General features: G+C 41.0%; 1 protein-coding gene across 1 annotated transcript in view; it reads right to left on the reverse strand.

The window, feature by feature from the left end:
* gaa (alpha glucosidase) overlaps positions 1-11109 on the reverse strand; it is a gene marked incomplete at its 5' end in the record, with an annotated part of 48877 nt that extends 37768 nt beyond the window's left edge. The window contains 5 exons of the mRNA XM_080724528.1: positions 196-292; positions 1250-1415; positions 3851-4002; positions 4687-4910; positions 10710-11109. Coding sequence (XP_080580654.1) covers positions 196-292; positions 1250-1415; positions 3851-4002; positions 4687-4910; positions 10710-11109 — 1039 coding nt within the window. The remainder of the gene's footprint in view (positions 1-195; positions 293-1249; positions 1416-3850; positions 4003-4686; positions 4911-10709) is intronic.
* Positions 11110-17204: the final 6095 nt, after the last annotated feature.

A 17204-nucleotide genomic window follows, 5' to 3' on the forward strand; every position in this document is an offset into this window, starting at 1 on the left:
CCATGGCATTAATAAAGTGGTAATACAGCATTAATAAAGTGGTACCCATGTGGTACCCATGCATTAATAAAGTGGTACCATTGACATTAATAAAGTGGTAATCCAGCATTAATAAAGTGGTAATCCAGCATTAATAAAGTGGTAATCCAGCATTAATAAAGTGGTAATCCAGTAACCATAGAATAAATAAAGTACCCATGGCGTTGCTGTTGAGTAGGAAGACACCATGTGCCAGACCATCCTCCTCTTGTACCAGGTAGAATGGGTGGGAACCATACAGGTTGGCATCACTCTACAGGTAGAATGGGTGAGAGCCATACAGGTTGGCAGCACTCTACAGAAAATAACATGATACAATACAATAAACAACTGTAAACATCCACTGTACTTTTTATTTGAATTCAGAATGTGGAACGGTTCAAAGTTGGGACCAGAGAATCCCAAATGTGGTGTTTTTGGTTGTATTTTACACTGTCAACAAATATGGTAAATGTTTTTATAGGACGTTTTGACCAAACACGCAATATGGGAAAAATATCCGAGATATATGTGTTTTTCTGCAGCCATGATGAATACAAGTGAAAGGACGACAGAATATCCTGACTACATTATTTCGCGAGGCATCACGGAAAACTGAGTCTTTTCCCTCACTCCAGCTAACATGTTCCTGGACAAGTTAAAGTTATACCATGTAACTTTTTTTATAAAACAAATCTTAAAATTGTCCTAACTGTTAAATCGCCAAAGTTTTAGAACACCCACTCCGTGAATTTCATCCCCTAAAGCCTTCTGTAAATATGTTTTCTATGATTCTGACCGGGGACCGGATTTCGCGGCAAAATTACGTCATCATACACTACCGGCCAATCACAGCGAGGGTTATACACTGCCGGCCAATCACAGCGCATCTTGCTGACTTCTCAGGAAGTAGCTTGCCTCAACATAACAACAGCATATACTCGGGTGAAGGAGTCCGTTTCTCCGGAATGCCTGAATGCACAGGAACCAGGGACCCCTCTAAAGATAGATCTCGGCGAGCTGCAGGCGGACGCGGTGGTGAGAGGCCCGGTCCGCGGCGAAAAACGGCCGAAGGATGCAAACGCGACCGCGGTTTGCTATACAGCTCTGACCACTAGTTGAGCAACTTACACAGTATAGCTTTAATGGTCCCGCGGAGTGTTAGGCACTCCATGTGTTAATGGGTTTAGAGATAGACATCCATTGTGGAGGTTTCACCAGACAGACTCACGTGCGGGGCCATGTCTCTGTTCCACAGCGTGAGGGAGGTCCAGTTGAGGTCCAGGGTGAGAGGGGTGTAGTGCTGGCCCAGGCCAGACAGCAGGGAGGAGGCCAGGGCAGTGGACAGCTGCAGGTACTGGTCAGCAAACAGCAGCGGAGCCACCGTGGTGTTCACACTGGACAGGGAAAGAAAAACCTTCAGCCAGAGGCTCACTTTCCCCCCCGAAAAAATGCGCACGGAGCGGTACAGACTTTCTTTCTTGCCTACTGCCATCAGACAGCAAAAAGGGATGCTGACAGAACTCTCGCTAAAAACCCCAGGACAAAAATCCACTCGTCCTAGACCAGTGTTTCTCAAACTTTTCACATTTCAAGTTCTCCCCTTAACTCTGACAGTGTACAAATGGAACCAAATGAACGCTAACGGGTTCATTTGGTTCCATTTGTACACTGTCAGAGTTACAGACTTATATGGGTCAATTTAGACCCCCCTAAAGAACCCACTGGAATCCACTTTGAGAACCACTGTCCTAGACAATTTGCCCTCCAGGCCCCCAAACTGTGGAATAAACTCCCTGTCGCACTTATGGTATGGTATGGTATGGTATGGTATGGGTTTATTTTTTAGATTACTTAGAACTACAGACTCACTCCCTAGCTTCCGCCGTGGCCTGAAGACTCATCTCTTCAGACTCCACCAAAACCCATTGCACTACTGTAACACTCCCCTTCCCTCAATGACCATACATGAAGCTCATTATTTTTTAGGTTTTTAGAAACTGTTTTTCTTTTTTACTGATTAGGTGCATGGTCTACCTATGATATTGTTTTTTCTAGATTGATATTCCAATGCATTTGTTATATTGTTGTTGATGTTCTGACATATCATCTTGCTTATTATAGCGATGTATTACCTGCATATTGTAAGTCGCTTTGGATTAAAAGTGTCTGCTAAATTCATAAACTAAACTGTAAACTGTAATGTACATGCATAAGAACTCTCTCCCTCATGCATATGAGTCATGGGTCGACTTGGGTCTTTTGTGAGTGTCTCCATGTGTACTGTATGTTTGTGTGTTCTTGTTTGTCCAGTAGTTTACTTATTCATTGTCACACTATGCTGCTGCTCAATTTCCTCTTCAGCGATTAATAAAGTATATCTCATCTCATCTCAAAAACCGAACACACACGCACATGCGCACACGCACGCACGCACACAGACACACACACACACACACACACACACACACACACACACACACACACACACACACACACACACACACACACACACACACACACACCTGGAAAACATGAGCTACATTACATTATGATTATAATCAGGTAGAAGACAATTACTTTATTCACTGGTCAAGTGGATTAATACGTTTCTTCTCAACCCTTTTCATTTCAAAGACCATTGTTTTGATGTGCATAAGGCCAGTGTTTCTCAAATGGGGATACATGTATCCCTAGGGGTACGCAGAGGTACTGCAGGGGGTACTCAAGATAATGCCCCCCAAAAAGAAAAATATAAGTATAAATCATGATACTATTATTCATAGTTAAATAATTAACTACAATTGAATTAGAAGGAGAAACAACATTTACTGTTATGTTTAATGATGACACTTGGAGAAACTTATTGTGAGCCTGATAGTTGCCAAACCAATTTACATTATACCAGGCAACTGGTGTTTGAATGTTGTTTGAATGTAAGTTATTGCCATGAAAACTGGACTGAATTGTTATGGCCACATATGTTGAAACTCTCAGTCCCTTTTTTATTTTTTGTGATGTTATATTCTTGAAAAGGGGGGGTTATCATACTGCTAGTTATTGTTTCAATTTGGGTTGGGAAAATGTTGCTGTCGGATCAAGGGGGTACTTGGATTCAAAAAATCTGCGAAAGGAGGTACTCAAGCCAAAAAAAAAAAAGATTGAGAAACACTGCATTAGGCCATGGGGACCACCATTTATGAAGCTATGGCTATCAGCCTATACCTTTTTGTCAGAAATGTGGTTTATTTTTCTTTATAGACTAGTTGTTTTCTTAGTATTACCCATGACATATTTGTATGCTACCACAAAACTGACTGAAATAAACTAAACTATATCAAACCATTTCTGAAAGTCCTCAGTTCATTCAACTCTCAGAATCATTGACCAATAAGGGACCCCCAAAACCAACGTTGAGAAAGAGCTGTTTAATACAGTGGTTCTCAACCTTTTCAGGCCGTGACCCCCAATATAATCATATTTGAACTGGGGACCCCTCCCATTCTGTATAACACGGTTCTATTGTGGAAGATTTGGCCAATGTTTAATTTGTGATTTTAGAGGTTTGAAAAAGTCCTTAAATTGTCACTTTAGAAATGTGCAGATACCCTCTATACACTTAAACTGCATGTTGGTTTGTCTGTTGAGAGAGAAAACAATGTTGCCCATTAAGTTAATCATCTGGGGACCCCCAGAATAACTTGGGGACCCCCCATAGGTTGAGAACCACTGGTTTAATACAACAACATGATGTTATGATAAGCCATCATAACATGCCATAAGGACATATAAATATGCACAAGAGACAGAACGTAAACGATCCACTACTTACATTACCCGTCCATTGGACGCACGGCGCACAACGAAGCCAAAAGGTTCCGGTAGGAATTCAACAGTGTAGAGGGGGTTCAGGACATCAGTATTACTGCTGTGGTCACCATGGGGGAGAGGAACCTCATATCTCTGAGATGAAGGGTCCTTTATCTGGGGGGAAACAAAGCATGGTTTTAAACAGGCAGGAGGACATAATCTACCTTGTATTTCATCTTAACACATTACTATACATCTGTGGTTCTCAGCCTTTTCAGGCTGTGACCCCCAACGGTAATCACATTTGATCTGGGGAGTGGGGACCCCTCCCAAGCACATGGAATGTAGGAATTGAGACATTCAACTTCGGTTCCACAGATGAATATTGTGAAAATAGCAGATCTACAAGCTCACAACGCCTCGCTTTGCAAGGCGTTGTGAGCTTGTAGATCAGCTACTTTCACAATTGTTGTCTCCTTCTATATTATTAGAAAATATGGACAATATTTGACCGGTTTTTAGCTTGTTTGTTGATTACTTTTTGATGCAGTAATGGACTTTTTAATTTCTCTTTTTGAGGTATTAAAGAGGTCTTAAAACTTTCAAGACCTTTTTAATACCTCAAAAAGATTTTCACTTCACAAATCATGTATATTATCGTCACAATTAGACATTGTCTTCACAATACTGACACTGAGGTATTTGCTAAAACAAATATTGTGACATTTTGGTGCCTATAGCCCAGCCTCAAACATGACATACTTCTGCATATTCCATTCCATCTCTTTCTGAAGTAAAGTAAAATCAGGCAGAAATAAGACAGCCAGACCTAGACCCTAGATAGACGGAGAGACTCACGGTGAGGTGCAGGCGACCCTGGCTCTCCTCCATGACCTCCAGACGGAGCGTGGCCACCTCCCCGGGGAGGTAGGAGGCCTGGGAGCGCGTCAGGGTGGCGGCGTGGCCCCGCGGGGTGGGGGTGAGGGGTCCCACCATGGTGTAGCCGGGGTAGGAGTGTGGGTAGAAGCACCACGGAGGAGCTCCAGCTCCAAGACCACCAGAAACCTTACCACCATGCAGGGCTGTCACCATGAGGACATGTTACATTACCAAGAATAGTCCCCTATCTGCCCCTCCCCGCTTATCGCCGGCCCGCCCACCGCCGCCATCTTGTTGGGGGCAACCAGATGTTTACATTCCAAGCATTCCATAGCAACGCTGTGTTTTGAACGCGTCAGCTTTTGGCTGCAGCTAAATCAATGGACCCGACAGGACATTTATCAACTGTAGAGAGAAAACGATACAAAGAAAATATCAGGGTAATTGGTGTTGATCCTTACAAGTAAAAAAACAAGTGAATTTAGCGGAATTTAGGACTTTTATCCGTTGGTATAATTCTAAAGCAGGCGTGGGTTTGCGTGTAGCCACCAACACAACACCACCGTTTCTGCGGAGTTCTCCAGGGCTTTTCTCCGTTCTCAATAACGTGATTTGTGCGAGGGTGAGTTTATTTTTATTTATCTAATTCCCTCTTTTTGTTTTGCACTTTTCTCTTTCTATCACTAACTGATGCCTTGCATTGCAAGTCACAACAATGGCTCAGTCTAAAGACAGTACTGTGCTGCTAGGCTAGTTAGTTGATGCTTGGTTCAATCCAAAATGTGGACATTATCATCATTGACACAAAATAGTTTGCACTTCAGAAATAACTTTATTCTGTCCTTTGTGGATGACTCATTATTGTTCAAATTATTAACATGCAGGGTCATTAAAACCATGGCATATTAACTATATATAATGACAATAATTTAGATTTTAATAGTCACCTTCATGAGTTGTATGACAGCACGGTAGTCTGTGTTACTTTAATGTTTTTAACCATTTGATTCATGTTAATGGTTGCATTTTCACATTTAACATGCCTAATGCTTTATTTGGAAAATACCTTTTTAGATGACCCTGTACTATACTGCAAACTGTAATAACGTAATCAAACAACAATAGTTGTTCAAAATGACTTCTCACTCTGTACTTGGGCTGCTTTTTTCCCCCTCTACACCAACTTCTTGCCCAACAATAGCACAAGATCGATGTGTTGTAAACATTGTGATCTGCTCTTTTCTGCAAATTCCCAGCACAATCAGGAAGGGATTTGTCCTTCCTGTCAAATCTGTCAAATGTATGCAGGACATGGTGGGACATTTGGGCACTTGCAACATGTGGGCAATCGTAATTTAGGTGCCCACTTGTACATTTGTTCAGGTGCCCAGTCTGCCCACATGTCCTAGTGCCTCCCTGTCCCACTAGTATTCGTAATTTCTCCCCATTATTTTAGTTGTGTGTGTTTAGAGTTGTTGTTAATCATTAGAAATACATGTTTCCTGAATTTTTGCATGAGCGGGGAACATAGAACCTTTTTTGTGGGGGTAGGGAACTTAGAACCTGGGGAACATAGGTACGGTCCCATTTATTTTGTTCAACATTACATTGAAGCTGTAACAAGGTAAAATGCAGAGCTACTGTATGTGATACATTGTTACTTTTTAGCTCTATTATTTTTGTCAGTGGAAGTCAAACTTTTTTTCTTCATCTTCGTTGTCTATAATTGCATATTCATTTATTTGATGCAGGAGCGAGATGCCGTTGGCAGTCCATACTTCACTATGATGTCCAAGTTCATAGAAGAATCGCCCTCAGAAGAGATGTGGAAGAAGTGGCTTACAGGAACTCCAACCGTGGACCACACACAATCTTGAGTTCATACATCAATGTGATCTCATTTAAAAATATTAGACTACTAGTACTAATCGAACCCCTCTGTTTACAGTCGAGTCATTCAATGACAGGAGAGCATTGTGAGCTTGTTATTGAAATAAGTCAAATTGGGAAACAAGATCAGAATAGTTTGAGTAATTGTTCCAATTTGTAGGAAGCAAAATCATTATACTTTAGCAAGAAGCGTGCAGCCCTTCTGCAGATGAAGTTTCTGGTAAATTAGATAGGCTAACACACAGGGAAATTGTGCTAACTAGATGTTTTATATATATTATACTATTTAGAATGACCCATACCTGTATTATTCATTTTGAAGTGCATGTTGTGTACATACCGGTATGTTCATACAGGCATCTATGAAGCTACCTTCCTTCTGTAAAGATCCAAACATCCATTCTACCTGTCCTTTGTATATTTCAGGTGCTCCACACCAAAAAGGCATACTGCAGCCAAACAAAGAATCATGTTGTGAATAAAAAACAATCTATAACATTGTCACGTATTGTCACCATACTGGAGTAGAGCAGTGGTTCTCAACCTTTCAAGCCGTGACCCCTGCAACATAATATGTGAACTGGGGACCCCCCACCCTAATAAGCACTTACTTGGACTGTAGGAGTTGAGGCATTATTACATTTAGCTTGACTCTGTTTCACAGATAAAAATGTGAAAGTAGCCGATCTACAAACTCACATGGGAGTCCCGACCCAAATGTTGAGAACCACTTTCTCTGAAACCGACAATAACTGAGAAAAGTACTTGCTGTGTTTGTTGAACTGCACAAAGGCTATAATCAACAATTTGATTTTACTGGGTTAACTGTTACAAATTGCAGGTTCACACACCGCTAAACTAAAACTGTGTACATTATTTCTTAGAAGTAAAAAAACAAAAGGAAAATCCAATGTCTTGAATTTATTTTTTATTATGACTAGAATCACACAGATTTTCTATCACATCTCTATGCATTTGTTATGTATAGTACAGTATAATGATGAAACTGGATAAGAAGACGACTCCACTTGAAGGACCACCCACTCCAAAGATGATGCCTACAGTGAGAAAAGAAAAGCCAGTTGAAACATGTTGTATAGTCACAGAAAACAACAGGGTTCATCGCCTGCTAACCCTAAATGTATGGTAGCCTAGTGCTGTGGTCCAAATGTACCAGTCCAGGTCAGTTTTTTGGAGCTGTGTGGAGCTCCCTATACGTGGCCGTGTGTGTGGGTCTGTCTGTCTGTCTGTTTGTCTGTTTGTCTGTCTGTCTCCGGGTATGTAGCCTGCAGTAACCTTTTCTGGCCACACATGTTAAGGGAGGGGCGCTGTTGCACACACACACACACACACACACACACACACACACACACACACACACACACACACACACACACACACACACACACACACACACACACACACACACACACACACACACACACACACACACACACACACACAGCTCCACTTCGAACAGAGGTTCGATTTTCTGAGAACAGTGGTGTAAAGTAACTAAGTACATTTATGATAATTATATTACATTCTGATCCTAGAACTCAGCTATTGAGAATTTTCCTTCCCGTGCCTTATTGTCATACCTTATCGTAAAAAACACAATTTTATCCAATGTTTATGGGGGTGCATGCTTGCTTCATCTCTCAGCTAAGGTGTCCTAGACCAGTGGTTCTCAACCTTTTCAGGCCAACGACCTCTAGAATAATCATATTTTTTACTGGGGTGGGGCCCTGGCGAGCACTAAAGAGCTGAGGCATAACATGGTTCTATTGTGAAAATAGCAGATCAACATGTAGCATGTAGATCTGCTATTATAACAATTTCTGCCTCTAATATTTCACAATTTGGCCAATGTTAAAGCTATACTGTGTAAGATTCTCAACTAGTGGTCAGTAGCCATATAGCAAACCGCGGTCGCGTTCGCGTCTTTCGCCCGTTTTTCGTACCTTCACACCCCCGCGTCTGCCTCCACAACGCCGAGAGCTATCTTTGGAGGGGTCCCTGGTTCCTGTGCGTTCAGGCATTCCGGAGAAACGGACTACTTCACCCTGCCTGGTAGGCGAGATTACCTTTTGAGTAAAGAGACACACGGGCGACTACAAATATGGCGACCCCACTTCAAGATGCGCTGTGATTGGCCGGTAGTGTACCATGTGTGCATGATCGGCGATGTGATTGGGCAACGTATACACAACGTATACAGATGATGCAGATTACGTCAATTTTGCGCGAAATCCGGTCCACGGCCAGGATCATAGAAAACATATAAAGAGAAGGCTTCAGAAGCTGAAAATAACGGAGTGGGTGTTCTAAAACTTTAGCGATTTAACAGTTAGGACAATTTTAAGATTTGTTTTATAAAAAAAGTTACATGGTACAACTTTAATTAGTCATGTTAGAGGTATTATCTATCTATCTAGGTCGTCCTCAGACGAGCCCTCCATCGTTGTTTCCAGTCATCTCGGTTCTCCATACATCTGGCCAGCTCATTGGTGTTCTGTGTCCCTACGTCTTCCTTAAAAAGTCCTTAAATAGCCACTTGTGAAATATGCACATACCGGTATCCACTATACACTTAAACTTTATGTTGGTTTGTTCACTGTTGAGTGAGAAAACAACGTTGCACATCATTAAGTTAATCATCTGGGGACCCCCGTCACCCCCAAAATAATTTGGAGACCCACATGTTGTTAACCACTGTTCCTAGACCTAGAAAAATGTCGGAAGACCCTTGATCTAAAACATCGCCATTATATATAGTTATAATAACGTGGTTTTACTGACCCTAGTTGTAATGATTTCGGTCAATAACAATGTTAGGTCAAAATACATATAGCGCGACACGTGACGTTTATAGAACGTTTCTCAGCCACTACATGGAAAGTGCTGCCTAGCCCTAGGCTAAACATGAGGAGGAGTTGTTGTTTTTTTTAGTTACTAAGAACTCTTGTCTATTCACCTTTCAGACACAGATAGACTCAAGGTCATTAATAATCTTCAAATGTGGCCAAAAACAAAAACAACGCGTTTTTTACACCACTGACGACACACAGACCTGAACTGTCCTGAATACATGACGATCATATGACCGTCATGTATTCAGGGCTAGTTTATTCATAGTTTTAACTCAAGTCGAGCAGTTGAAATCACATTAATGGATTATGGCGATAGATTATTATAGCAGCAGCAGTGATTTTTTTTATCCAGCTGACTAGCTGCTTCAGCCCTGCCCTGGCCTGCTAACAGTTGCTGCCAAACAAATTAAATACATATAAACTTACCCTAGCACAGACGACATGGAGGTTATTGAGAGCGGTGACAAACGGTTCTCTCACACATCCAGTCGTGAAGAACTTGTTAAAACACCCTGTTGCGAGACCTCAGCTCAGAAAAGGTATGAGTAGTCGGAGGCGCGCGACCCAAGACCACGCTGTAGCTTTAGCTGTAGCTCTGTTCATTCAGTGGTTTGTTTACATATTCTACCCCCAGCAAGATGGCGGCGGGGCGGCGCTAAGGAAAGAAGGCGGCGCTGAGAGAGCCCACTATTATTGTCACTCAAATAAGTGCAATTAACGATTTAATTGTGTTTTTGTCGTTGACAATTACATTTCTGTTTGGCTTTGTTTGTTTGCACATGGCAGATGTGACACATACAGTAGGGCTCTCTCAGCATTTTTTAGTATATTGAAAATCATGTTTGAATATTTCAAATAGCTGATCTACAAGCTCACAACATTTTGATGAGGATCGGCTATTTTAAAATGGTTTTAAAAATAGAAAAAAAGTCGGTAAAAAAATGTTTAGGGATAAGGCTTGGATGAAAATATAGCTGATAACCTAAATATACCACCTATTCTAAATACACCAAGAAATGACTGACATATTTGACAACTTTATACTTTAAAAAGAATATTGAGAGTGGAAATCTCGACACACGCTGTGAGCTTGTAGATCTGCTATTTCCAACATCTTTGAAAATGTTTGAAAATATAGCAACATTTTTCAACATGGAAACACTATATGACAAAATATTTGCGATTATGTCAAATAATTGCGATTAGACAATTATGTCAAAATAACTGTGCCATGCCTACCGTGATGAGCGGTCAGGGGAGCGAAGCAGCAGCCTCTCTCTTCACACTCGGCCTGGCTGAGGACCCGGTCCCGGGCACAGTCAAACCTGCTCTCCAGGGCCATGGAACATTGGTCTTCATCATCCTCCTCCTCCTCTCTGGGACCGTAGGTGTCGTTCAGCCCCTGTGTGAGTGGAACTCTCCCTCTCTCCACTGCATTGCTCTGTGGTTTTGCTGAGTGGATCAAAAGTCTTACGGATGCAGCAGGATTTCCTTCTGCACTGATTGACTTGATCTGTCTGGTAACGGTGATCTCATGCTCAGAATGATATCCGATGCACAAGCATGTTATTAACAGTGTAACAGTGAGCAGGATCATCACAGCTGCCGGGGTCTGTGCAGCAGTAGATGACACAGCCATGCCTTCAACAGTCACTGTGCACTCAGCATGTACTTCTTTGTGTAGGCCTATCATAAAATACAATAACTCATGAAGGGCCTTTGGGTGCATAAATTAATGGGGTACCCACCACTTTAAACCTGTTTTTAAACTATATATTCGAAATAGCCGATCTACAAGATCTACTTGATCTAGTGTTTTTTTTGTTTGTTTTTTAACAAGTGTAAAAATCTGGTATAATATTTGGGTCCCTGGCTGGTACAAAATATTTTTAGAAGGGGGTCCGTGACTAAATAGGCCTACATATCAATTTGGGGGTCCCATATCAGCGCACCCAGAAAAGTGTCCTCTTTTCTGAGGCCACCCTATGTAGGCCTAAGCCTTTTTTGATTGAAATTTTTATTTGAAGTTTGCAATAGAAAAAAAGTAGTTTCATGACAGCACAAATCACTGCATGGTACAATGTCAACTAAAAAGGAGATCCTCAAAAGCTCTACGGCTTATTTCCACAGGAACCACACTCTGACTGTAGGCCTATCTCATATAGGCCTAACATTGAAAGACAGCCTACCTATGCAGCTGTGATTGGTTTAGAGTGGTGTATGATACAGTGTGTGTGGAACTATTGACATGCTGTTACAGGTGGAATCAGACACTGTTGCTGAAGTTGGCTGTTCAGTCTCTATTCTCTAACAGCTTCAACATTATAATTATTAGCCTATAAACGTCATCATTTCACTATTCCCACAACACACACTATCACATCTGTAGGAGACTGTACTTTTGTATGATCACGTTTCGGTGTAAGTTGCATATCTATAAAGACATCATTAAGTTGACTTAGCTCGTCTGCAGGCTGGCTCTACGGTGACCCACCCAGGACAAACTGTGCAGTGTGTGAGTTTCTTTTATTTTCCGACTCTCCCTTGTCATAATGTATTTAAATGTATATTTATATAATACATAGGTCTACATTTCACCTTTTTACAATGGAGATAAATCGTGTTACAAAGTTAATAACAACGTTTTTTTTTTATATAATATACTGAGCAAAACAGTAAAGAGATGTTAGTTTCCTATTGTATTGTTGTTGTGCCAGCTTGTGCTCTGTTATTTTATAGACAGTGACACCCCTGCACGTTAACGTGAGGGTTTTATCAGCATGTTAACTTTACAAGGAAGGGTTGTGTTGTCTCATCCTCTAACAATGTCAACGCTAAGAGAAAGAGAAATGTTATCTATAATAGCGTTGATGATTAGTGTTCTTGAACCCAACTCACACACGTACGCTACAAGTGGTTGTAGTCATGAATTCAGGCCACTAGGGGGTGCAACGACACAGGAGAAAACGATCAAGACACAGACAGCAGAATGATTCGAAGCTTCTGTTTATTTAAATTAACACAAACACATTTCCATCAAACCCAAATCCAGCACCTCTGCATGAGCTGCATGGGGGTTATTTCACCATTAGGCCTATACTGGAAAATAAGATAGGCTAATTTAAAGAAATGTGGTTTGGCACTGTCATTATAATTGTTATTTAATTCAAACTGACCTCTTTTCTCTTTACAAGTGAAGTCACATTGATCAGTAGTTGAATATTATGCTTCTTATGTGCAGTTCTCCTCAAAGCATGTGCTCCCATCATGCTTAGGCCTACTCTCTATAAAAAAAACATGCTCCTGTCACCTTTACAAAATAGGTAGGCCTACACATCCATTTGGGTAATGATAATAATAATAATAATAATTACGACCGGGAATCCGGGATAGTGTTTTCTGCAGGTGATTCAGTCCGAGTGTATTAAAGGGTGCATTCGGAAATGCGCACCGGGTGTGTGCTCTAATTGTAGTGAGTGCTTAAACCTAACCCTAACCTCAGTAAAACTATGCCTAACTCTAACCCTAACCCTAACCTTAACCTCAGTAAAACTATGCCTAAACCTAACCCTAACCCCTAACCCTAATCACACCCGGTGCGCATTTCCGAACGCACCCTTTGATACACTCGGACTGAATCACCAGGAGAAAACACTCTCCCGACTATCATCACCTGGATATCCATGCCCATATATGGAGATCCCTGATGCCATCAATTCTAAGCCCATATCTGGGAATACCCATATATTAAGCCATATTTGGCAATGCCCATACGGATGCGCCATATATGGCCAAGACAGAATTCATTTGCAAATCAAGACTACTGACTATCATCACTTGGATCTCCATATATGAAGATCACTACACTAACCTCATCAAACTCTCGATATCCATACATGGAGACGGCTGGATCATCACCTATGTCTCCATATATGGAGCTGGTCAATACCTCTACATCTGACCTCACAGACTCCATATATGGATGCCATGTTCTGACATCACAGCGAGGACTTGACCAGCTCAGCAGAAGGGTATACATGCCAAAGCATCCATGTGCACGCACCCATGTGCACAACCTCACATTAATGCATATCTCAGCACATCATCTCTCTCCTCTGCTCGTGTTGTTGACAGTTTTGAGTTGGCTCTGCTAGCGTGGAAAGCACCTAACCACAACTTCCCATCTCCTGAGAACTGGCTTCCTGTTCACCTCGACAGGAAGTTCCCCTGTCTACCAACTGTCGTCTTGCTTCACTTGAGTTCCAGTAGGCCTCCGGTCAATATTACAACACTACAGTCACTAACAGACAAACAGATGTCATGTAATGCACATGGAGACAATGATTATACACATTTAGAACTTAAAACAAAATGTATGAAAAATAATTAAACAACAGTTCAAGCATAGCAACACATTAATTATTCAATAAAGCCCCATCAATTGACTGATGCATATTGCGGCATTGGCGACAGACAGACAGACAGACAGACAGACAGACAGACAGACAGACAGACAGACAGACAGACAGACAGACAGACAGACAGGGGGACCACAGTAGGGGTGCAGGAAAAAATCGATTCGAATTCGAATCGTGTTTCTAACATGGCAAGATTCAGAATCGATTCTCATTTTCCAAAAATCGATTTTTTTATTAGATAATATTTATTAGATATCATGATTTTCATGATTTATTATTTTATGATTTTTAATTATGATTTTTTTTATTACGATAATTTATTAGATATTATGTTGTGTTTGTATGAGTTCAAAGAATGTGTGCAAGCATGAATAAATCAGACATGTTGTCTTGGATTTACCTTTGTGTGTTTACATTATTGCAATAAGTTGATAAAACCTTTACAATTATAAAAGCTACGTAAATGTACTCTGCTTTCATGCCAAGCATCTATGGCAAAGGGCCATACAAATATGAGTTATGAAAAAAGAATTGGTCAAGTCAAGTGGCTCAAATTGCCCCAGATCCAAGTCAAGTCTAATACTGTCAGTTTAATAAAAACAAATGCAAACATAGATTACGTCAATAATTTAGTTAAAAGAAAACTAACAAAAAGGCAAGACAGCAAACAATTATGCAACAATGATTCACAGAACTTTTAAAATGCACTTCAAGTCAAGTTTCACATGCTATATGTTGCACATTTCAGTTCTCTCAGTTCACTGTTTTCGGGTAACTTTCAGTCAGATGATTTGTGGGTTGTCTGGGTGTATTTGCAAGTTCCTTGTCTTTAACAAAAATAAAGTGCAGTTTTTGCTAAAGGGACAAATACACAGTTAAAATATTGCTGACAGCACTTGATCATCTGGTCAGATGATTTGTGGTTTGTCTGAACGCGTATTTGCAAGTTCAAATAAGGAAGGGAAACCATGTGACCGCCGGGAACGGCCATGACGCTCCCTGACGCTCTCCATGGGTGCCAGAACTCGCACCGAAATTGCAATGAAATACGTGTGAAATACATGCCGTATGATTGTAGTTCAGTTTTTTCCTTTTCTCAGTTCACTTTTTTTCTGGAAACTTTCGGGTCAGATGATTGGTGGTTGTCTGGGTGGTTGTCTGGGTGCCTTTTGTCTAGGCCACCCAGACAACCACAAATCATTGTTTTTGCTAAAGGGACAGATACATAGTTAAAATATTGCTGACAGCGGTTTCAATTCCTTCTTTCTTTGTTTCGGCAGGAGAAATTCTTCATTGTAGCCTATTTGGGGAATTCCACCTCAAATAACCAATCACCATTTTGGTTCTCATATAACTGTTTAAATTAATATCAGATATCTAAATATAGGGATGGGTATCGTTCACCTTTGAATCGATACGATACCTTTTTCGATACCTGGGAATCGATACGATACCCTTTTCGATACCATTTTCGATACTATTTATTTATTATTATTATAATTATTACCCGCCTTTTTCTATGGGCTATTTTACACACCAAAATAGGTTATTAAGCCAGTTATTCAGCCATTTTCATGTCAAGTAGGCCTAGTAGTAGTAGTAGAGTAGTTGATGTGACTACTATTACTGTTATGGGTGGCTGCTATTGTTTGTCTACAATAGAATATACACATAATAATAAACATTATAGGCTATTGTCGGCTATTTTCCACGGTAACGAGTGTAGCCTACTAAAGCAGTCATTAAACTCTCAGTAGCCCAACTCTTACAGATGCGACCGGCCAGGGGTGTGTTCAAGAGTATCGAAATGAGGTTTGTTTTTACGTGAACCATGTACTCAATAGTATCGATGTCATGCGATTGATACCATTAAAAGTATCGCAGACGATACCCATCCCTATCTAAATATTGACTCAAGAAATGTATATTACTGTCTGAGGTTCACACAAAAGTCAGAGTAAACCTTTAAATGACATGTAGGCCTAACGTAAGATTTTTAGGGGACTTCCGCCTCCTATAACCTGGCCCAGTTATAGTTACCAATAATTACCACCTTGGTTGTTATATCCCCATGTGTAACGCCCAGGATTCGAAAGCGGGTTTCCCGTGTATCTTAACCATCAGACCAAAGGGATATCCCTTTGTACCAGGGGAGATACTAGACTTTTGAGGCCATCAGGCTGAGTCACTCTGACTACACGTGTTCAAAAGCTCAAGACCCAGGGCTTAATTAATGCCGGAGCTTGGCTCCACCACCTGCCTCTTGCGCTCCGGTACATCAAATGTGTCTACAGTCTATATAATGTTAAGTGGCGTGCCATGCCGTCGCATGAGGGCCTGGGTATGGGGCAGTGTAAATACTTTATTCTGAAGGTAAAACCGGAAAAGGTAGTTTTTGTTGCTGCTGGTTACTTGTCGCATAGGCACAGCATTACGTCATCACCTCATGACCTCACCGGGGGGCTCTCTCCATTCCGACATGTCGCCACTCCGACAATGACTTCTTATTGTCGGAGTGGCAACACGTCCATAGAGGTTAAGGTTACGGTTAGGGTAAGAGATAGCTGGAGTAGATCCTGATATATGAATTCAATAGAGAATCATTTTGAATCGAGAATCGTTTTTAAATCGGAAAATATTCGTTTCTGAATTCGAATTGTTTGATTTGAAAGAATCGAAAAAAATTGTGAATCGTGACCTCAAGAATCGATTCTGAATCGAATCATGGGATACCCAAAGATTCGCAGCCCTAGACCACACACATTTATATGGTGTGTTAATCAGTGAATCCAGCGGTGTGATTATAATTACATCTAACAATGCTTCTCCTCCATTCACGTTTTGGTGACAATGCAGCATGTCTATGCGGCCCATCATTGTCATACCAACACAACACAAATTTTGCTCTCCAAAACCACTAAGAAACTATGTTTGTCTTGTTTTATACTACACTTTATTGTGTTGCTATTTTGCTTGTTCCAAAAGAAGAAACTTCATCATTTCATCATTAACCATGACATGACATGACATGACATGACATGACATGACATGACATGACATGACATGACATGACAATCTTTTTGTTCAACTAGAAAATATTGCTCATTCGAAACAATTGTGGGCTCGCTTCAAGCCAAAACACAATGGCTATAAAAGTACAAAATGTCAAGATCGCAGGCAGTGCTCTCTTTGACGTTACTGACGCATCGGACACTGCATGCATGATTTGAAGCATTTTGTTCCAAAAATGTGTTATGCTAAAGTTGACCCGCTGGTGGCGTTATTACAGGCCAATGTGAGAAGGGTGGCATCTGTT

Source organism: Nannobrachium achirus (assembly GCF_963921795.1).
Source record: "Nannobrachium achirus genome assembly, chromosome: 4".
Classification (NCBI taxonomy): Eukaryota; Metazoa; Chordata; class Actinopteri; order Myctophiformes; family Myctophidae; genus Nannobrachium; species Nannobrachium achirus.